This window comes from Crinia signifera, chromosome 4 (assembly GCF_055691185.1).
Source record: "Crinia signifera chromosome 4, ASM5569118v1, whole genome shotgun sequence".
NCBI classification, from domain to species: domain Eukaryota; kingdom Metazoa; phylum Chordata; class Amphibia; order Anura; family Myobatrachidae; genus Crinia; species Crinia signifera.
In genome coordinates, this window is record NC_139220.1 from 49093536 (window position 1) to 49118342 (window position 24807).

Here is a 24807-nt window from a genome sequence, read left to right on the forward strand (position 1 = left end):
CTGTGTGCCGTCTGTGCGATAGAATCTGGCTGATCGTCACACACGTTTCCCTGAAAATGCTTGGGCACGCCACTGTTTTCCCTGACACACCCAGTAAATGGCCTGGGTGACACCCACAAATGTTGGCTTTCTGTCAATCAACTTGGAAACGGATTGCGAATAAAAAAAATTAAAAAACACTGAATTTTATAGCTGGAAGGCTTTTTGCATGTGCAATGGATCGATGACCGACCGGCCTGCAAATTTCTAGACCAGCAATCAGGGCTAAATAACCTCCCATGTTTTAATCTATTTCTTTTATATGCATTACATTTTTGGAATTAGGGATTGTTTGAAAAGCTAAAATCTCTCTTATATAGCAGAAACAGATAACAATATAGAAAATATTTCAAAAACATACTTTATGTAGGATTAAAGTATAGAGCTCCAACCAGTGTCAATTAAGTGTTCATGAATAACCAATCACAGTGATTATCATCATCATCTGGTATTTGGGGCTTCCCTGATCGGCTTTCGTAGGCATAAATCAATTGTGAATGTGCTCAGATTTGCGTGGATACATTCTTCATCAGAAGGCCCCATCCTGCCTTGAGTGTGGAATAGAAGATCTACACCAGAGGTGCAACTCTGGGAGGCAATGGAGTCATCTGCCACCAGGCTCCTGCTCCCAAGGGGGCACCTCTCCTCCCTGTGATTTTGAATCCGTTAATTGAAAGCCATCAATATCGCTTCTGTGACTGACTCCCCTCCTAACATAATTTATACAAGTGTCACACCCTGTATTAGAACCCTGACATGTCTTACTGCAGACAGAACACCTTACTGATTGAGCTATTTGAGGGTAACCAATATTTATCTTGCCTCCAGGCAACTGGGGCGAACTTACGGCACTAATCTACACTGTCTAGCTAGACAATCGTTAGGTAGACTCCATTCAGTCAACATGCATTGCTGTATGTCAAATGGTCAACAGGTTAAAGGTGGACAATGAGTAAAGTCAGTAGGTACAAAAGGTTGTCAGAGTCAAAAGATCCACATGACAATGATTCACACAAAAAAGGTTGATAGACAAGTTTTTGGGTGTCATTTGTATGTTATATAATATCTAAGCACGATCAGTGGAAACCCTAGTGGACTTTGCTCACCACGCTTATTCTACTACTGCTGCACTTGCCACAGGTTACCATATTGATGTCCACGTGGATAGTGAATCAAGCAAAAGCTTAAAAATAAAAAAACTTGTGCTTACCATTTTTACGTTGACCATTGTCTTATCGACCCTTTTGACCATGTTCACCTTTTGTACCTGTCGACTCTAAGCATTCTCTACCTTTTACCCTTCGACCTATTGCCCATGCCAGCCTTGTGTACTTGTTGACCACATGGAGTCAACCTATTGTCTATTGACCTAGGCACCTTTGACCTATACATTTTAACCCCCTGGTTCTACCAGAGACATGCGGTGAGGTAAATGGCTCAAGAGTCCCTGGCAAGTACCAGAGACAGATATTAACACAATATATGAGCCATGGTGTACATGCCGGCATTATACACATGTGCAGCAGTATATACTGCTGGAGATTCGCTGAGTTTTGATAAGAGATGTGCAGAAAAGGTAGCCAGGAGAGGCACTGCCTCACCTGCCAAAGACTTTTTATTCCACGGTTTTGACTATAAAAATGATTAGAATAATAAAAATAAGAATTTTTTTTTTTAAATATTCTTTGTATTCTTGACATATTTTATAAATTCAAAACTCTGTCGTATACCCTAGTATCACAGGAAAGGCTGTGCCTCACCTGCCTCACCCCACCGCATGCCACTGGGTTCTACCCATTTTGCGTAACCCGCCGACAACATACAAAATAACTCTCAGGATGGGCAGAGAGATGTCACACAGGTTGTGCCACGCCAGCTGGCATCATTCTTACTTTGCATCAGCCCCCAAATATATTGCCTTTTTAAGGCTGAGCTTCATTTCCCCCCTGAGGGCCGTGGATCGCAATGAGGAAACATATGATCAATTAGTGACACAACGGGTTTGTGCTAATTACCGCCTAGAGTCATCTGTTTCTATATGTTGTTTTAAGATAGAAGCTGCATTAAGTCTAACAATCTTACACAAAACTTGGAAAAGATGGGGGTATGCAAACAGAATTTAGGCCGCTTTATGGAACATTATTAAATTAATTATTTTCTTTTAAGTATCAAACTACTATAAAGGTTTTTTTTATTTTATTTAGTATTTATGATGGTCCTTTCTGAACATCGCAGTATATGTCACACAGAGAGTGATGGCTTCCGAGACACTTCTGCAGCTGCTCTCAGCGCTCCCACATGGCTGCAGCGGATGGTGGATCATCGCACTGACAGCCACAGAACGTATGGGAACATGAAACCAGATCATTAGCTAAACAATTCGACATATTTCTCTGTAATATATATTTAGCCATTTGTCCCAGGCTTCTGTCAACTGGAGATGCATCTTTCAGGCTATAGTGGAACCTGTTTTATTTTACATTAAAAATCACTTAAATTGTAAGGAAATGATGGTCTGAATAACTTGTAGCCTGCGGCTCTTGCTCTCCGTATAATGATGATTAAAGATATAGGGCCAGATGTATCGAGCTTCAAAAAGTGATAAAATGCCAATCAGCTCCTAACTGCCATGTTATACCCCGTTCTCACTGCCACAAAAACCCGGGTTTTTGCCAAGGCAAGCAGTAATTTCCCATGTCCTGTCTCAGTGTGAAAGGGTCTTTGTGAAATTCCTGGATGTTATGCCCCGGGAATTACACACAGGTTTTTTGCAGAGTTTTTCCTGGGTAATACACGGGGGTGTGGCAGTGTGAACAGGCTAGATCCGGGTTTTTCTCACAAAATGCAAAAAAGCAAGTTCATTGCATTGCTCAAAGCTGCTTGTTAAACAGCCAATCAAAGATACTTTTTAAACATCCAATCAAAGCTGATCTTAGATGCCACACACTTGATGGCAGGCAGACGAGGAGAAGTAGTGTGAAAGGGGTCTGTAGAGCTGAGATGCTCTGTGCCCTGCCGAAAACACGGGAACAAAAACCCGGGATTTTGCAGGGGCGGCAATGAGCACGCAGCAATACAGGCTAGGTTTGAAATACGACAGGTAGGAGCTCATTGGCTGGTTGTTTATCACTCTCCACTTTATCACTTGTTGAAGCTTGATACATCTGACCCATAAAGAGTATTTATAAACCTAATCTGGACAAAGCAAATGTACCTTGTACATGTTTGGTAATAAGATAATGTCAGATGCAGTAAAAAAAAAAAGATGAGCAACCGCAGACATACTGTACTTGCTGACTTTCAGATGCCCCCAGTTTGGTAGTGTAGTGTGGTAGGGGTGCTGTGCAGCCAAGTGAAGGAGGTATTTATTTATTGTTTATCTATTAACAGATTCTTATATAGCACACACATATTCCGAAGTGCTTTACAGAGAATATAGTCCCTGCCCCAATGGAGTTTACAATCTAGATTCCCTACCACATGTACAGGCACACACAGGGTTAATTTGTTGGGAGCCAATTAAGCTACCAGGATATTTTTGGATTGTGGGAGGAAACCAGAGTACCTGGAGGAAACCCAAGTACGAGGAGAATATAGGAACTCCGCACAGTTAGGGCCGTGGTGGGAACGGAACCCATGACCTCAGTGCTGTGAGGCAGTAATGCTAACCATTACACCATCCATACTGCCATACTGTTATACAATGCCAAGATTACAGGTGGAGAGAGGTGGAGCTACAATGGTGCAACATACAGTCCTAGGCAGTGCCAGATTAAGCCTTCGGGGGGCCCGGGGTACTTTAGACCGGGGGGCCCCCTTGCACTTGTCATTACTGGCCGCACACTGCATGGGAGAATATTATACTGTCAAAACACAGAGTAAAGGCAGAATAAACTTGGTCAATGGTTAACTGCAGGGGATATATATATATATATATATATATACAGTGGTCGAAGTGGAAATTTTTAAGTGGGGGTATGGAAATTTTTAAGTGGGGGTATGGAAAAGTAAAGAGTGAATATAGTGCGCACCTTCGGACACCCCCCTGTCCATCAACGTCCCCTGCCAGACTGCCCCGTTGTACAGGGGTATTACAAAAGCACAATATGTGCTGCTGAGTGATCAGAGAGCATCCTGAGGGGGAAAAAAAACTTTTTTTTTTTATCTTCAGATTAAAGTGGGGGTATGGCATACCCCCGTATACCGCCCCACTTCGACCACTGTATATATATATATATATACACACACACACACACACACACACACACACCCACCACATGAAAAGCCTGTGTTTGTCCCTCTGCCCCTTACTCTGGAGGAGACCTCACAGTCCTAGTGCTGCCTCTGATTAAAAACCCTCACATGACTAAGCTGCTGCTGCTGTTCTCCATGGACCTGAAAAGCATGTAATGAGCTCCACCAATCAGAGCTCAGCACAAACTTCTCAGCCTCTGTCCTCTGGTGCAAAGTGTCATGGGACTTAGTCAACTCCCAGAAATGCACTGCACACTTGTGCAATCAGTGTGCCTTGGCTCCCGATGCTCAGCACCATAAATCATTGTCACATTGGCAGATAGGTGAAGCTGCAGCACTACCCCACCCATGCACAAAACCTTTAGCTAAAAAAAAACAAATAAAAACTTAAATTTTTTTTTTTTTTTAAATACATGACAACCACAGGGGGCCCCTAGCTAGAGGGGGGCCCAGGGGCACTGACCCCTTGTGCCTCCATTATAATCCGGCCCTGGTCCTAGGTTTCCCTCCCTCCAAAAGGCTTTTCTACATTTAATGTGACATCACAAACAAAAAAGTGCAAGTGAAAAAAACAAAGTATTTTTGGAAGAATAAAAAATAAATACAATGAATAATTGCATAGGTGAGCACACCCCTAAACATATTCTTCATGGACGCACCATTTAAAAAAACAAACAAAAAACTGAATCCAGGTTTGCAGGTTTGCACATCTGGATCTGTCTGACACTTGTCTAAAAAAATATTCCTGGCCAATCTCAATGTTGTAGGGGTCCTCTGTGTACATCCCATTTCAGGGTATCCCCAAATGAGATTGTGATACAGGGGGAAATGTAATAGGATGAGAGAATCAGAAAGTGAGAGATTTGGTAAGAAATCTCCAGTTTCTTTAAAGCGGCAATCATGAGCACACAAAACCAGTTTGACTTTGCAGTGTAAATGATTGCTGCTTTAAAGAAAACTGGAGATTTTTTTTACCAAATCTCTCATTTTTTGATTCTCTCACCCTATCTCCCCCCTCTGGGACTGTGCTTTGGGTTGTTACCATGTTGGATGGTAAAGCTCTTTCACCCAGCTTTCTGGGTGCAGCAGGTGTCATGCCAAAATATACTGATATTTTTAAAAAATCATTCCTGTACAGTATGCTTTCTATCTTGACATGCGCACTTGCCCGGTAACTATGAAACAGCCATTAAAGGGGTAGCTAATTCCCTGCAAAAACAGGCTATTTAGTCCAATAGTATTATATTAACCCATTTTGGGCGATAACATACCGAATCCAGCATTTGGCATGACGCTGCCACCACTATGCTTCACACTAGTTATGGTGCCTGTTGGGCGATTAGTTGTGATGTCCTTATGGTAAACATATATTTTAGAAGTAAGGTCAGAAGTTCCACCTTGGTGTCATGAGACTATTAGATAGTTCCCCACATAGTATGGGTGACTACATGTGTGTTTTTGAAAAATCACATTTGGATGTTCTTTTTGGAATTACCACTGCGCCCATAGTCCAGTAGTGTGAAAAACAAGAGATGTTTTTGTTTTATAGGGAGTGATTAGTTCCTGAGACTTCTTTAATGTTGCAGATGCCTCTGGGTAGCCTTAGGAAGTTTTTTGCTCTGGGAATCTTTAAGAGAGGAAATGGCCTAATTGCATGTTCCGTTTGGGGCCCCCTTCTCTCTGGTGGTGCAGTAGACTCTTGTACCTAGAGTTTACTGTGCATTCACAGGTCTCCTGGAACATGGCGGTCATGCTGCGTTTCCCATGGACACCTCTATTGCACATGTGCAAAGCACTGAAACATTGAAGTGGCAGGCCATTTTCCCATTGAGTATGATTACATTTCTCCACTTATTGATGATGCAATGCCTTTAATATGTGTTTATATCCCCCTGCAGCTGTTCTGAAAACTCCTTGCTGACCATGGCTATAAAAGAAGGATGTAACAGTCGATCTTTATTTTGGGTTCCTCACAATCACTTTCATTGCTAACAGGTATATGCTGATTACCTTAGACATGATTACATACGTTTTGTTGATGTGTGTGTGTGTGTGTGTCTGGAAAAAGGTGCAACATCATATATATCTTAAATTCAAGCTGGATATTACAAAAGCCATACCTCCCAACATGTGAGAGAGGCAAAGAGGGGGTGTTTGGGGGGGTGTGGTCTATTGACAAGGGGCATGGCCTATTCCCAGCGATGCTCCCACAAGGCCACTCCCTATTTTCATTGCTGTGGGGGCATGGTCAGAGGTTTTGTGAGCCCATCCAGAGCCCCTCAGTCTCTGGAAATAGATGCTGTGCGCATGTGCAGGGGGGACTCCCAACTGCCCCCCCCCCACCGAAGGACACTGCCGGCCCCAGGCAGGATGCGGGACCATCCCAAACAACCAGTTGGGAGGTATGCAAAAAACTATAAATTCAGTAATAGTTTTTTCTTTTGTTAACACACACACATAATATTATAAGAAAGATTAGTTCTGCAAGAGTTTTAATCAGTGGCGGTTTTTACCTATGGGCTGCAAGACTGCAGCCCACCCAGGTATAATATGCCACTGTATTGAAGCCAGATGCAGTCTTTAAGACTGCACTGGCTTCACTGTGACTGGCAGTGACTTCCTATTGGAAGTCCGACCTGCCAGTCACCAAGGCATTGGGAGAAGTTCCCTCCCTCTGGGACGCCTCTCTATGGGCTGCCGAGTGAAATCCGGAGAGTGCGCATGCACAGTACCTACGTCGGTACTGCACATGCGCCGGTCGGGGTGCCTGTCATCTATATTATACAGCCGCCGGGGCCATAATTTTCCTTCTATGGTCTGTTGCAAAAGCAGCCCATAGAAGCTGGCCGCATGCACAGTGCAGAGGTTTGTACTGTGCATGCACCAGTCCCGGCACTTGTCATCATAGTACAGGCATCAGGAATTCTGTGTGTGGCGGGGACCAGGAGGAGCAGTGGCAGCAGGGGGGGTGCCTGCATTGCAGCCAGCGGCAGCCCCCCTCCTGCCAAAAGGTATGAGCCACCACTGGGTTTTAATTAGAGATGAGCGGCAGGCACTTTTTCGGGTTTTGGTTTGGGATCTGGATCGCCCTTCGTGTTTTGGATCTGGATTGGTTTTGGCAAAACCACCCTTGCGGGTTTTGGTTTTGGTTTTGGATCTGGATTTTTTGGGAAAAATGCTAAAAATTGCTAAAATAACAGAATTTGGGCCTGTTTTTGCCCCTAAAGTGTTATTAAGCTCAATAACATAAGTTTCCACTCATTTCTAGTCAATTTGGATCACTTCACAGCTCACAAAATTGTTTTAATTTACTGTAGTTGGCCCAATTTCCCCTGTATGAGTTTCCTGCGCAGCCGCCGGTCTGTGCAGAGACTGACTTCTAACCTGCGGCAAGTGTTTATCTGTTCTGATCAGTTTAAAATCTAATAAGACTCCTATCTGTCGTGATCAGGTTGATGAACTCTGGAAACATTACCAGTTGCCTCCTCATCCATCACCTAATGGGTGGAGGGGAGGGGGGTAATTGGTGGCAAATAACAGAGTTCCTCCACCTCTCTAAGACCCCTGGTTTGGAGATCCCTATCTAGTTTACCCTTATAGACCCCTATCTAGGTTGTGAGGTCTATCAGTCTGCGACATCTTTCACCCAATTTACCGCTAAAGTTAATTCGTTTGATATGACTGGCTAGGCGTGTGTTCCCTTACCTCCCTCACCACTTCACAACTTCACGTGTGTCCCTCCCGAAGCCACACACTCAGTCTAATTGGATGACCATCCCCAGCTGTTTGGACTTCCTCTCCCCACCATTCATCCATCATATCCCAAAAAAATATTTATTGCTCCAAAGAGCCAAAAAAAGACGAAAAAAGAGCAAGAAAAAGATTTGCTGGGGCTCTCCCACCCAGCCATCCATCCGGGACATCCCATCCAAAAAAGAAGTACGATAGGAATGGATGAGACCATGGATGTCCATGAGGACATATTTTCGCTGGACACAGGATATATGCCGTCACACAATGGTTACATGTCACACTGGACACAGGATATATGTTGTCACACTGGACACAGGATATATGTCACACTGGACACTGGATATATGTCGTCACACAGGACACAGGATATATGTCGTCACACTGGACAATGGATATATGTCACACTGGACACAGGATATATGCCGTCACACAATGGTTAGATGTCACACTGGACACTGGATATATGTCGTCACACTGGACACAGGATATATGTCGTCACACTGGACACAGGATATATGTCGTCACACTGGACAATGGATATATGTCACGCTGGACACAGGATATGTGCCATCACACAATGGTTACATGTCACACTGGACACTGGATATATGTAGTCACACTGGACACTGGATATATGTCGTCACACTGGACACAGGATATATGTCGTCACACTGGACACAGGATATGTCACACTGGACACTGGATATATGTCGTCACACTGGACACAGGATATATTCACGCTGGACACAGGATATATGCCGTCACACAATGGTTAGATGTCACACTGGACACTGGATATATGTAGTCACACTGGACACAGGATATATGTCGTCACACTGGACAATGGATATATGTCACGCTGGACACTGAATATATGCTGTCACACAATGGTTAGATGTCACACTGGACTCTGGATATATGTCGTCACACTGGACACAGTATATATGTCGTCACACTGGACAATGGATATATCTGTCACACTGGACACTGGATATATGTCCTCACACTGGACACAGGATATATGTTGTCACACTGGACACAGGGTATATTTCGTGACTCGTGACACTGGACAATGGATATAGGCCGTCACACTGGACACAGCCCCTTGTATTACTGCAGCCCCTGTACACAGTGTACACAGCAGCACTGCAGCCCCTGCGTGTGAGAACTGCAGCACTGAGTTAGTTAGTTAAATCACATAACACAGGGCTCAGGGCTAAATAAATCACAACACCGGGCTTAGGGCTAAATAAATCACAACAGGGCACGGGCCACAGGACAGCCCCTGGACAGTGGACACTGCAGCCCCTGCGTGTGAGCACTGCAGCACCTAGTTAGTTAAATCACACTACAGGGCTCAGGGCTATAAACAGTCACTGACTCTCACTCAATACAAGTCTACAACACAGTCTACAACACAGTGCACGGAGCACAGGGCAGTGAGGGCACAGGGCAGGTCACGAAGCACAGCACAGCATGGCACGGAGCACAGCACAGGGCACACAGAGCTTCCCAACCACCCTCTTCCCTCTCCAAGATTGGAGTGAAGATGGCGTGGCACGCGTGCGTCTTTTATAAGATCCCGCTCCCGCGAGAATCCGACAGCGCGATGATGACGTTTTGCCTCGTTTTCGGTCCGGAATTGAGGCGGGAACTCCAGAGCCGCCTCGGATCCTGACCCGGATCCCGATATTCGGATCTGTCGGATCTCGGGGATCCGGACCCGCTCATCTCTAGTTTTACTGCCAACTATTTTCAAACATTGAAGCTTAGACATTGTTATACATGCAGGAGATATTTCCATAGTTCCATTTGTGTGATTGACCAGGACATGGATGAAAAGAACCAGAAACACTAAAACAAACAACTACAACAACAAAAAAATTATATAATTCTTTGGTTTTCAGATTCCCCATCTGCCTACAGCCTCAGACTGGGTTTCCTATACTGCATACATTTATATTGGAGGAAACCGCCTACATACCTCAATTATATCTGAATGCTGTTGGTACCGTATATTTCTGCAGCAGAACACATCCAGTAACAGTGACGTAAATATTTCTGGCTTGTGAGAGTTCTTTTTTCATTATTATTATTATTATTATTATTATTATTATTATTATTATTATTATTATTATTATTATTATGTAGCCAGTTCCAGGTCATCAAATCAAGACATACACAAAATATAAAACACAGCATGACTAACTCATTTCAGTATGTATTCAGTTAATATAAGACTTTGTAGAAATAACTTTTCACAGTTGTAAATATTCACTTTGGTTCTATTCTGTGCCGCATAAAGTATCTGTAATAGGTTCCAGCACCTGAATTAGTATGGCCTAAAACATTTAGGGGTAGATTTTTTAAGCTCAATGAAGTGACAAACTGTCTGGTTTTTATCACCGACCAATCAGTTCCTACCTGTCATTTTTCAAACAAAGCCTGTAACTTCTCCGGTAGGAGCTGATTGGCTGGTGACAGTTTATCACTTCAGACAGTTTATCACTTCACCAAGCTTAATAAATCTGCCCCTTGGGTACATATACAGTAGGGCTGCAACTAGCGGTGTGCAAGAGTTTCTGTCGCACAGAGCCCAGGCTTTGCGGCTTGCTCCCAGGGCTGCCATCAGAAATTGTGGGGCCTAGTACTGACAATATAGGAGTAAGTCCCGACGTGCCTGACGAGACCTGTGTCTGCAGCTCTGGCTACACATAGGCGCAAGGCTGCGAATTTGCAGCCTTGCAAGTCCACCAAACCCCGCCCGGCAAATGCCCGGCCGCCTGCCCCCACTCGCAGCGTGTATCCCCCACGAACAGGCTGCGAATGGATGTTTAACATAAACATTCATTTGCTTGCTGCGGGGAACACCCACATCTTTCGATGGTCGCCGACCATCAAAAGATGTGGAAGGTGCACGCATATAAATGGGACTTTCAAGTCACTTACAGTACATATGCATGCACGCTGGGACGGAAATGGGTGGGCAGCTGACATCCGGTGATCTCAGCCGCCCGCCTTCCCCCCCCCCCCCCCGTGCACCCGCGTCATGCCCTCATTACCATTAGAACACCCAGCATTCTCATGGGTTCGCCCATGAAACAATGGGCGTTCCCATATGGTGATGAGGCACCCCCTCTCCGTCCCCCCCCCCCCCGCCCGCCCGCTATGTTAGGTGCCGTGAGTGCACTCACCATGCATGTGCAGACGCACACCATAGGTCCGCCGTGCGATAGGGGGTCCAAATCAATGTGAATAACCCCCATAGTTACATAGTCAGTTAAGGCTGAATAAAGACTTGCGTCCACCAAATTCAACCTTCGTTATTAAAGTGCATGATCTATTTGCTTCATCCCTTATATAACTGATATCCGATTTAATTGTATACAGATTTTAATTGTTATTTGTACCCCTGGATGATTTTGCCCAATAGATGTTTGTCTAACCTTATTTTAAAAGAATTTATTGTCTCTGCCGACACCACTTCTCCAGGAAGAGAGTTCCACAATTTTACTGTCCTGACCGTAAAAAAGGTTTTTCTTTTAAGGGTACAAAATCTTCTGTCCTCTAGTCTAAACTCATGCCCACGTGTCCTAGAGTCCTTCCTCAAAGCAAAGAGGGTGCCTGACAGTTCCATATATTAGCCCCTGATATATTTTAAGCATGTCTCCCCCATGTCTCCCCAATGTCTCTCTTCTAGCGTAAACAAGCCCAAATTTATAATTCAATTTTCCCAACCCTTTTATTAGCTTTGTTGCTCTTCTTTGGACTTTTTCTAGTTCCACAATGTCTTTTTTGTAGTGAGGGGACCAGAATTGTACTGCAAATTCGAGGTTAGTTCTGCCCAATGCTTTATAAAGCGGCATAATGACCTTTGCGTCCCTGGACACCATACCACTTTTTATACAGGTTAGTATTCTATTAGCCTTTTTAGTAGCTACGTGACACTGAGCACTACTTCACCTCTTCATTGCTATAAGGGAAATGTGACCTTTGTTTATGACAAATTATACTTAAAAGGCTCCCATCCTGGGCCCATCTGCTGGGTCCGGGACTTGAGTCCCCAGAGTCCCCCACTGATGGCTAACCTGCTTGCACCGCTGCTGCCTCACAGTCCCTGCATCTGGTTACCATGGTGACTCGGCTGTCACCCTGCAGCCAGAACTGCTGCTGCAGTGCCACCAGTAGCATCCACTGGAAGCTCCACACATGCACACTGCAGCCTGTACTGCCCCCAGGAGCATACCAAGGATGTTTCAGACAGAGATGTTCTTTCTGGCAAATGGTGGCCACGCCCCCTTAGCATGATAACATCAATATTATTAATCATGCTCCATTAGATATCAAGGGTGAGATGTTACTAGATGTGACAGCTAATAAATCACACCATTTCGCACAAATTGGAAAAAGTCATGTGCTCCTCCCATATTTAAGAAACCAGCACTGGGCTCTTGGACCGGTCCTGGTTCCAAAAATACAGCACTGGGCTCTTGGCTTGGTCCTGGTTCCAAAATACTGGTCTCCCATATTTTGGAACCAGCATCGGGCCCCAACAGCCAGCGTTATTATTATTATTATTATTATAATTTTATTTATAAGGCGCCACAAGTGTTTCGCAGCGCCGTACAAAGGAACAATACAGGGAGACAAAACTTGGCATAACATTGAATAAATAACAAAAATACAGTACAAATAAAGAGCACCACAGTTCAATACACATTACAGCTTAAATGTAAGTAGTGAGGACCCAATCAACATACAACTAGAGGCTTGAGGCCAATGATGGAGATGAGTATGAAGATGGTCACTGAGTGTTGGATTAAAGGAGAGCTGTGAGTGAAATGTGAAGAGAAGTGGGCTTTGACAACAGGAGGGAAGAGGGCCCTACTCGGAGGAGCTTACAATCTAGTAGGAAGGGGAGACAGACAGATTACAAGAGGTGCAAGCGAGGGGGTGGTGGTTAGATAGCAGGATGTAAGCAGGCAAGGGGTCGGAGAACCAGCTGGTTTATGCAGTGGAAGGGTACGCTTTGATGAATAGGTGAGTTTTCAGTGCACGTTTGAAGCTTTGCAAGGTCGGGGAGAGTCTAATGGAGCGAGGGAGTGCGTTCCACTGAAGGGGTGCAGCACGGGCAAAGTCCTGGACTCTAGCATGGGAAGCAGTGATCAGGGTGGAGGAGAGACGACAGTCGTCAGATGACCGTAGAGGGCGGGAGGGTGTATGAATGGAGATGAGGTTAGAGATATATGGAGCTATGGAATTAGAGATGGCCCTGTATGTGAGTGTGAGGTGTTTGAAGAGGATTCTGTAGGGGAATGGAAGCCAGTGCAGATTTTGTTGAAGGGGAGTAGCAGAGTTAGAGCGGCGGGAGAGGAAGATAAGCCTGGCTGCAGCATTGAGGACAGATTGGAGAGGAGCTAGTTGGGATTGAGCGTTGTCATGCCACAGCCAGGGGAGACTTTCTATACAAGGTCTCCCGGCCAAAACATGAACACCGCAGCTGGTCAGCCCTGGAAAGGGGTACCTGGGGGAGTGGGTACCCCCTCCACTCCCAATAAAGGGGTCCCTATCAGGCTTCGCCCATCCAGAGCTGAAGCCCAGGTGCCCCTGGGTGGAGCATGCTGGGCTGATTATTTTGAGTTTAAAGATGAAGATACAAAAATGTAACATTGGGTTGTGCTGTGGAACAACAAGTCCCAGAAAGCCTCCCCGGCATGTTGGAACATTAGCGCAATTCTGAGTCAGCGGAAGGAGATCATGCTGCTGGAAGAAGTTGATAGCCTCCTCCTCCATCTGAGGCAACCTAAACCTGTTGAAATATACAGCCATTTCCAATACTTTCAATAGTTCACCAGCAGCTCTGAGGGATGCTTCCAAAATTATCAGAAAATCACCTCAGAATGATTCTGAGAGGATCTGACAGGGGCGGAAATGACAGGGAGCGGGAACGGGAGCGGTTCTGAAATCGCATCGCACACATCGCATGCCACTATAACGTCATGCGATGCGATTTCACTACAGTAGCGTATGTAAGGAAACTGAGCGCCCTGCTAGGAAACAAGAACCCATATGTTATATGAAGATGGTCAATTGAAATGTAACAGATTATACTGCATAGAACGATATTGTCCATTTTCATGTTGGGGGTTATAGACCCACATGGCTTAGCTGGCATGGGCACTTTCCTGATGTGAGGGGTGTAATGGAGGTAAGGGGTGATTTACTAAGATGGGAGCTCTATTGAAGATGGAATGTTGCTATAGGCAACCATTCAGATTATGGTCCAGATTCTCTGAGCTGATTGGCTGGCTGCTTATCACTCTCCATTTTATCACTTTTGAAGTTTAGAGAATCTGACCCTATATGTATTATCTTCTAGAAGGTGCTAAATATATACGAAGTAGATCCCATCTTTAATAGAACTCCCATCTTAGTAAATGTACCCCTTAGAGCAGGGGTGGCCAACCGGTCAGAGGTAAAGAGCCGAAAAATATCTGTAGTCAAGCTAAAGAGCCAACAACATGCGTGCGCCTTCGATGCGCGTGCCAAAAAAGGGGCATGGTCTATTTGGACCCCTTGGGTGGGTGTAATACACATATGCCTCCAATAGTGCCAGATACACATATGCTCCCACGGTGCCAGGTATGCCCCACGGTGCCACAAACTGCTATGCCCCCACAGTGCCAAAATGCTGGTATGCCCCCACAGTGCCTCAAACTGCTATGCCCCCACAGTGCCTCAAACTGCTATGCCCCCACAGTGCCTCAAACTGCTATGCCCCCACAGTGCCTCAAACTGCTATGCCCCCACAGTGCCACAAACTGCTATGCCCCCACAGTGCCACAAACTGCTATGCCCCCACAGTGCCACAAACTGCTATGCCCCCACAGTGCCTCAAACTGCTATGCCCCCACAGTGCCACAAACTGCTATGCCCCCACAGTGCCACAAACTGCTATGCCCCCACAGTGCCTCAAACTGCTATGCCCCCACAGTGCCTCAAACTGCTATGCCCCCACAGTGCCTCAAACTGCTATGCCCCCACAGTGCCACAAACTGCTATGCACCCACAGTGCCACAAACTGCTATGCCTCCACAGTGCTACAATTTGCTATGCCCCCACAGTGCTAATTTCCCAGCAGCAGCACTCACCATTGTTGCTGCTGCTGCCGGGCGTGGAGAGGACAGTCTGGTGTCCCCCTGCAGTCCTGTCATGTCACCGAGGGGAGGAGAGCACAGCACACCGCGTGTCTCCTCCCCGTCTCACTTCCCTGTGACTGGGCCATCCACCAATCAAAGCTTGCAGGCCGGCTCCTGATTGGCTGCCGGCCCGCGAGCTCTGATTGGCGGATGACCCAGTCACAAGGATGCTCAGTGAGGGGTAGGAGAGATAAGCGATGTGCGCTCTCCTCCCCTCAGAAGGAGAAGAGATTCGAGGAACCAGCAGCCGGTGATGGGGACAGGGACAGACGGTGGGCGGCGGGCAGCAGTGGGAACAGGAGCCACACTTTAACAGGGGGAGAGCCGCATGCGGCTCTAGAGCCACAGGTTGGCCACCCCTGCCTTAGAGTGAGATAATGGTAATAGCAGGGTCTACAGCACAAAGCATCATTATGAAGCTACTGTGAACTGATTTGGTGGATTATATCATGTACCACTTCTGCTTGTACAGGGACATTACAGTATACAGAAGTTCATGCTCACTTATACAGTATGACTCATTATCCATTTTTCATATTCTAGGGCAGTGGTTCTCAAACTGTGGGTCCTGACCCCAAAGTGGGTCCCAACCTTCTCAGCATGGGGTCGCGACTCCATGTTGCTGACCATCAGGCTGATGACTTTTCTAATCTCAGTCAGTGATTCAAGGAGTCTGAAGAGTCTGTTGAATTGTCTGTTATTTTAGACTTGTCACATCACTTATTGCCTCCACACTGCTGCCATGTATTTGCTCTCTGCTGCCTACACATGTGATGTGATGACCTTGCTGGGGTGCTGTAATTATTTTTATTGTCTAATGGGGTCCCATAGCAAAATAGTTTAAGGACCCCTGTTCTAGGGTGTTTATTATTAGGTCGACAGTGTCTAGGTTGACAGACCACTATTGGTCAACAGGTAATAGGTCAACACATGGAAAAGGTGTTGGAGCCTTTGGAAAACAGATGGAGCCTTTGTCAACTAGCCTTCTCTGGAGAGCCATGGCTCACCAAGGCTTATTACCATATATTGTTCTCAGCTGCAATACAATACATAGAACAATACATCAGGGGATTAGCAGAGGATTCCGTCTGACAGCTCTGGCTCACTTAATCCTATTAATGGGACAGATAAGGATTGCGCCATCTGTAGGTTGACATGGGCAAATGTCTACATGTAAATGGTCGACACTGGGAAAGGTCAGCACAAGTTACTCATCACAAGCATAGTTTATTGATGCCATATGCTAGAAAAAGAAAATGACAAATGACATCTCTCTTGACAAGAGCGAACCTTTGCGGTAGAAGGATTCCAGGGTTTATGACTGTGGAGTCAATTTGTGCATGCCTTGGTTGACGCACTAGTGGCAGGGGGTGCTGGGAGTAATCCGATTGGTTCCATCTCAAAGAAGTCTGCAGTAAGAACCCCACAGGCTTCTATTAGGCAACACCGTCTTTATTGGGTCCAAGCTTAGGAATGTATCACATTGATCATACAGTATGAGAAATGCAGTAAAACAGCATTTTCAGAGGGTTGGACACATTTTTAGCTATAATGCATCCCATTAATGATGTACTGCAAAGGAATATACAGTATATGTCAAAACTGTCCCAGTCCCACTAATTAGACATTGTCCCACTGTCTCATCCACAGGCCACAGTGACTTGGTGGGAGAGTTGGTCAAGTTGGGGGACCGTGTGATTACCTCTGGTCTGCTCTGCAAAACAGCTGGCAATCACTGCACTGCTTGTGCATGGCATCTAGCAATGTGTGTGTGTAGGTGGTGGGGGGGGGGGGTCTGCCCAGACTTTTGGGGAGTGCCTGGCATGCCTTAAAATGACAAAAAGGGGGTCACTGGGCTAAGCCACGCTTGTCCATCTGAGGCCATGCCCACCCTTTCCGAGGCTGTGCTGAGATCCTGATTCACTATGGCAAAAGTTGGGAGGTATGGGAATACAATACATTTTAGAGCACACTAGCGATGTAAATGAACTGTGTAAGTTGTAGTATCATAGAGGCATAAGGTAAAGGCAGAAAAATTGCACGTCCAGTTGGATTGAGAGGGGGGGGGGGGGGGATATAGGGCCTGATTACACAGGTCCAGGCCTGTTGGAGACCAAAGGAAAAATATCAAAATATGTAAGGGCGGAGTTCAGTTGAAAGAAAGAGAGAAAGTAGCTGTGCACCTGGACAGACCATGTTACTCTGCAAATCCATTTATTTCACATTTGCGCTAGGACACGTCTCACTTCCATCTAAATATCACTGCACATATAAAATCTAGCCCGCCTGCTGGGTACTGTGGTTTTACCAAGGTGCGGCACAGTTACTTGCTTTCTGTTTGTTACCTCCATATAGTCTATGCTACATGAACTTAGGGGGGGGGGGGGGGGGGGCATCTGGATCATGAACCCCTTACCAAGCTCCATGTCTAAGGCATTCATATATCTGATTTTTTTTTTATTACATATTTTGGGATAATATTAATATATTAGTATATACCCAGGAGTTTCACCATGTGTAATTCGAATATACATTTAAGGAGGTATAGGTTGCATCTGCGTGCACATGTCCTCATACACACACACACACATATATTTTATTGTCTCCTGCAGTCCTCCTAGGATCATCTCCAACACCATTGGTCAGCTGCACTATTCATATGTTCTTGCAAACCCACCGCATTTGCTGCACAGAGACTGATAAATCTCCATCCTCTGACAGAGATCCTTGACTCTTCCTTCTCCTGCACACTTTCGTTTTAGGAAACGGATGCCGTTGCCCCCTCTCCTTGCCCTCTCCTTACCCCAAAAAAGCATCAGACTATCAAATGCTGATGCTGTTCTTCTTCCACTTCTTGTACTGGTCTAGTGCAAGTATGGTACAAGTATGGTACTTTGTGGCATGCACTGTAAATCTTTCTAAAGGAAGGCCACTGTGTGCAAATGCTTGTGAATACAGTATGTATATGATTTATATGTGAAGGAATTGCTATGATTCAGCATGCGTGGTTTTTTTTTTTTACACCAGGTTAATTGCCCTTCATCTGCGACTTTGTGTTTAAAACTTCCTGTGTAGTTTAAGTCCCATCCCGGTGTCTCTGGTACAGAGTGGTGTTTTGCTGCGTCTGCAATGGGAGTAACATTATATACATTTGTAGCTCATTTACACTGTGCATAGAGCGTCACATGGCAGATTGAGACTTGGGGCCTTATTCTAGTTCACTCTTTCTGACAAAATCCTTCTTAGATGGACAAAGCCATGTGCACTGCAGGGGGGCAGATGTAAAAGCGAGAATTAGATTTGGGTGAGTTATTTTGTTTCTGTGCTGGGTAAATACTGGCTGCTTTATTTTTACACTGCAATATAGATCTCACTTTGAAGTAAAACCCCACCCAAATCTAATTCTCTCTGCACAAGTAACATCTGCCCCACCTGCAGTGCACATGGTTTTGTCCATCTAAGAAGGATGTTGTCAGAAAGAGTGAACTAGAATAAGGCCCTTGGTGTTTGCGGACACATCTGTATATTTCTGAAATGTTTTTATAGCATCCGAGATTATGCACCATCCCACTCACATGGTGTTGCTCCAAAAAACATTGCCCATTCTGGTGTAATTACTTTAATGTTTCTGTTTTTTTTGTTAACCTGTGGTTAGAAAGCTCTCCCTATAAGACATCCCATAAATAATAACTCATATGATGGGTTGAATGTTTTTGTGGAGTCCCCATATGGAACACTAGCGGTTTTGGCTATGCTGTTCCTGTGGAGCACCACCCTCCCAATCTGCGGAGACAGTGACAAAACGGCCCACCTGCCAAGCTAAGAAGTAACAGTGCTGTGTCTGGAAGGAGGAGTAACTAGGGTACCCCAGGGCTCACAGCATCCCTGCTTTCAGGAGCTTTTGCAGGGCTGAGATATTTCTTGACATAAAGATTTCTCATACTGGCCTGAATCAGATTCACAATTTAATATGTTGCAAATATCATGTGCTGTAAGTATTAGCATTTCACCCCTGTAGAGACATGGCTGTAGCAATCATTGTACGCTTGTCTTACACTGAAAGGGTTATTACCAGTGATCGCTGCAGTCACCCTATTAATGCACAAGCCCCGCATACATTAGAGAACACTTCCCAAAGGCCCGAAGGCAACAAAGCAGAAAAAGGAGGAGAAAAAAAATCAACACAGCTGACAACTCCAGGAAGAAAAACAAGATTTGAAATTGTAATTCAGGCATCGTTTGCTTCAAAATGAAGCCAGTATAAATCCAGGATGCCGGGAATCTCATGTTTTTGTGTAGCCCTAAGGGACTGGGTGATGTCACAGCATGTCACCACCAAGAAATTGAAAAGAAAACAGTGCTGCCAGTGTTTTATACCAGGAAACACAGTTGAGTTTCATTGGAGTCCCTTCATTGCAATTGGCAATCATACTGAGAAACTAAAAGGTGGACCCATCTCAGAGGAAAGGCAGCCATTTAATGGTATGAACAAATATTCAGCCTATCAATTCATTGGATAATAGTGATGTCACTTGTTCCTAGCCAGTTAGCAGGCTTGTGAATAATGGTTCAGCCCACAAAATGGCCACCTCCACACTTGAAACATTAATATTTGGTAGATACAAGGAGCTATGATTGAATTAGTATTTAGCATTCACCCATGGGTACAATTTTATATAAAATGGTTTACAATGCATTGTATTTTCAACAAAATAATACCTATATACCTATAGAACAGCATCAAATATGATTATCCCTTTAAATTCAAGGTCCGAATAGAGAAATAATCAATCAATGGTCAAAAAGAAATGAAATAACAAAATGCTCATTGTTATAGCGATGAACATCAGGAAAATACAAATAAATATATATGGTGCCAGAGCAGATCTTATATTGTATTGTATTTATGAGTTTGTGTACTCCTTTCCGGCCTAAAAACTGATCTTTAATTTATAGCCTAGAATCTAAGGTATTCTTAAATACTTTACACAGTAGTTTTCTTCTTTTTTGTTTATTTAATACATTTAAAAAAGTTGCATTTCTATAACATATACTGTATATAGTATCGTAGTGGATGTACTTGTTATAAGCCAAGATAAATCATACAGTGGCAACAGTTCTGGTTCCAGAAGTGGGGCTTGCAGTGCGAGTCCAGGCCGGCAATGTTAGGAAGTGTTTGGGGTAGCAGTTTGTGTGGCTCCCCTATTTTCAGTGTGAATTGCACTGCAGCCCCGCCTCTTGTACCATCACTGGAAATACAGCCACAATCTTATGATATAGCTAATTCCTTACATATTGTAACCTTTGTAATCAAGAAGACAGAAACAAAAGTTGTGTTACAGTATATATAATTTTATTCTGGAGGACCTGAAAGATGTCCTTCCTACTGCTCTTCCAGACTGGGAATATTCCTGTTGCAATGACATCAAGTGGTTAAATGCCATATAATATATTTTCCTATCAAATCATTATTTCTGGCCTTTGCAATGTGGATCTCACTTGTGCAATGATTGTTAAAATCAATCTGACTCTTAGAATAACACTGACAAAGTCGATAATCCCTTTATTTCCTCTATTTACTTCGTGGAAACCTATCTGTTCGGTCAGAATCCCAATAATCCCATGCCAAAACAATAAAACTCTCAGACTCAATCCATTTGCCAAATTAATTGTGCATAAAGCAAAAAAAAAAAGAAAAAAAAGAAAACACAAAAAAACCTTTGAGACTAACAGCAAATATGGATCACAACTTCACAAGGGTCGAATCCTTGTACCTAGTTTGTCATAAAATTCCTTTTATGAAGTATCAATTTAAATGGTATACTGGATATATCCACAACTGCTAAAGAACAGATTCAATTATTTAGTTTGATTTTTACTAAAAAATAAGCAAATCTACTATACTACAGTATAATCAAACATAAAAATGGCAAAAAATTTCGTCCCACTGGTAACCTCTAAAACAAGATTTATCTGTCACTTGCAAAGTTATTGTCTATTTAAATCATTTGAAAGATTAAATAATGCATGAGGCAGTATGTCACCGGGCATCTGTATGTCTGAGGACATTCTTCTACACAGAAAGCACAAATTCCTTCCTCCGCAAAGCCTCAGCAATATAATGTGCCTTATCAACATGACACATGTACACTCAGAACTAGAGCACTCAGAAGCTGGAAGACTAAGGAGGACAATGAGCCGTGGTATTATTTAGAACAGGACTATCCATAACAAGGAAATGGGATTAGTAACCACAGTATAACTATAAAGAAATGGGAAGATTCTAAACATATTTCATTCTGGTAAAATAATTTATAAACAAATAGCCGTTTGTAAACTCCAACTAGGCCATAAAGAGTTATTAGATATATTTTGACAGAAATAAAAAAAAAATAATAATTATTAAGTAGTTAAGATGCAAAACTCACATAAGCAGCCAATCTAAGGCTGACACTTACATTTCTGTATATTTACATTTCCTAACCGCTATGTGACCATCACCGGCCACAGAGGTCTAGTAAATACTGGTGGAATTATCTAGGAGATGTTCTATATGGCCCTTGTATAAATGGAACTTTTATTCTACCCTAAGCCATCGCTGTGATATCGCTCACAGGTGGTTGGGAACAAAAACCCCTTAAAAAGGAAGCCAAGCATAGACAATGAGCCTGATGCAGTGTGACTGGCTGGGAAGAGGGAAAACTGGATTTTGCACTGCAGCCGGTGCGGTAGAAAAATATCCTTGCAAAACAACAAAAATAAAAGTATATGACGGCCATTTGTAATGCTTAGAGTAGTAATTGATTTATGTACATTGGGCATCCTTGGCTGAAAAGAACCCAGTAGCCTAGAATATAAGTAATTTTTCAATAATATAAAATGTATAATTTGCCTAAAAAAAAAAAAAAAAATTCCCAGGCATAGACTTATTCTTTTGTTTTAACCCCTTGTGACGGAGGTTCCACTGCATTGATTCAAAACGCAGAGACCCTTAGTAGACAAGAGTAATACAGAATTGTGTAAACCATCTTATCAATGTAAATGCTAAATATTGCAATCCAGTTATATACCATTCTATACAACTATGGGGCTATTTATATTGATAGGGATAGATGGGAATGAATGCAAAATACATTCAACTTACAGTAACATTGCAGCAACAGTTAGACTAACAAGGTGACATGCTGAGTGCAGGAACCATTGTACCATGGCACCAATGTCAGGGGGAATGCTGGGATTTCTATATTATGTCAATGCACTGCTGAAAATGCATCACTTCAATAATACAACCTTTACAGATTCTGTGATAGCAAGAGCATACTGTACATCGATACACAGTAGCAGAACCAGATAACAGGTGGTGGAGCAAGAGATTATCTAGGTGCCAATGGCACTGAATACCCAGACGTGCACAACCTGCAGAAGAATCAGCCCCTTAACTGTATTAGGAGAAATCGCTGCAAATCTCTGGTGTCAATATACCATGTGATAAGAAGATAATCTGATCAGGCCATCAGTGGGTTAATATGCAACAATCAGATATTGAATAACAGCCATTTGCATTTATGGTTTCGGTTCCATGGTTGAGCGATTGTTGCATAAGTGGTGTCTGTTACATAGGGGATTTATTACAAATCTATCAACACACAACATTATGGGAACTAGGTTGACTTGTTATTATGACCTAATGATCACACACACACACATACATGCACACACACATACACTAACACGCACACACACTGTATATGTTATATCTCAGGGATGTAATGTAAAATCTTCGGTATTAGAATGCATCTGCTTGTTGTATTATTGTACAATTATCAGATTTATCGTCACTTGTGATACAGCACAATACATTCAATTCATTGTCGATTTGACCAGCCGCTGGTGCATTTCCCCCGGGGACATAGAGAAAGCAGATAACTAGCAACAATGGTTTCTGTTCATTGCTGTATAATAACAATACCCTATATGCAGGACCCATAACAAATCCTTAGTTCCAGATAAGGCTTGTAGAAACTGCATGCATAGTCCCCCCTCCCTTCCCTTACCATGTAATGGGGAATGGGGTAATAGTGCATGGCAGGAGGGGGGTGGGAGGAAAATAGTCGTGATTGAGAAGCCTTGAAATGCCAGAATAATGTGTTATTCGCAGCTAATAGAATTTAAGGCATAAGAAGGGAAATTAATGTGTTGGTGGTGGCAGGGGGAGGGTGTGTGTGTGGGGGGGGTCAGAGTAGAGTCAGGGACAGAGGGACATCAGGAGGGGCAGTAAAGGTATGAGCTATTGATAAGCAGGAAGTGTCTGGCTCATAGAAACTTTGGGTTTGAATAATTAGCTTTGCCTCCAAATTGTACCCCTATCACAACCATGGAAGGGGTGTAAAGCTATAAAACCCCAAATGCATCAATAATGATCATAATTGTCATCAGCCCTTCGGCTGTTTCTGATAATAGATGTTATATGCCTTATTAACCCTTTAGGCCCCTTTCTCACTCCACCACCCCTCCTCACCCCAATCACCCCCCCCCCCCCACCCCCCATCCAAAGAGCAATAAAAGAACTTACCTATCTGGATAATGTTTGGAAAATTGGGGAAATTCACCCCAAGCACAGCCCCTAGAAAGCTTGTGCAGAAGAAGGCAAAGATGTGCTGCATATTTCCTTTTGCATTGGCGGAGAAAAAAGATCAGCCCTACTTCCCAAGCAAAGATTAGATTGTGTTGCTGTTGTTGTGGTGGTGGTGTTTGTTTTCTTGAGGATGGAAAGCCTCTGAAGTGAGTGACCCGGCCTATCCTTCCTATACTTCCAAGGCAGGGGAGGGTGGGGGAGTCACAGAGGGGCACTGGTTGATGATGTTGGGAATTTTTGGTGTCTCTCTCCGTGGTGCTGAAAACAAGGCTTCTGTTCCAGGCTTCTGTGTCTCCCTGCTTACACTGTGCCTCTTCCCTTATCCATCCAGCTCTTAAAATGCTGTTTTAACATCAACTGACAGAAGGATTAACTGAACACCCAGAGAATGAGAGCCCTCCTCATTCACACACACAGACACACACTAACACATGCATTACTCTCTCTCCACACTCCATCATGCTAATGTGCCTTTATTACTGTAGCCAAGCAACTGCCTCACATTCCCCAACCCCTCTCCATCCTCCTGATAGGAGCCAATGTACTATAGCTGAGTGTAATCTCCCCATCCTCCTGTCCCTATACACCCCACACCCTCCTGTAGTGTTCACAAAATATGCACCCCCCCCCCCTTCCTCCTGTGTCACAGTGTCACACAGACCCCCCCCCCCTCCCTGCACAAGGGGTATGGTCTCCCCTATGAGACAGACACTTATGTGTGCCACTTTGACAAGGAAACCTGGTTTCCTTCATGCACCTAGCCCCTCCTGGACTGAGTGATCATTGTCGGTCTTCATATCCATGGTGATACATATTTACACTATTGCTGAGCTCCAAGTGACATGCCATTATCAGCGATGATTTATTATATACCTTTTATAATTGTGTTTGTTATAACATGGGCATTTATTTTATCACATTGCTTCC

At 44.0% G+C, this 24807-nt stretch overlaps 1 protein-coding gene across 6 annotated transcripts in view; it reads right to left on the reverse strand.

The window, feature by feature from the left end:
• Nucleotides 1–24446, reverse strand: part of GRIA1 (glutamate ionotropic receptor AMPA type subunit 1) — a 278435-nt gene extending 253989 nt beyond the window's left edge. For 2 of the 6 annotated variants that reach the window (XR_014473354.1, XM_083181741.1), the window contains exon 1: nucleotides 23818–24446. Coding sequence is in view for 5 of the 6 variants with exons in the window: in XM_083181741.1 (XP_083037867.1) it covers nucleotides 23818–23908 (91 nt within the window). In the remaining variant the exon portion in view is untranslated. The remainder of the gene's footprint in view (nucleotides 1–23817) is intronic. The other 4 variants (XM_083181740.1, XM_083181737.1, XM_083181738.1 and 1 more) reach the window with 2 other exon arrangements.
• Between the last annotated feature and the right edge of the window lie 361 nt (nucleotides 24447–24807).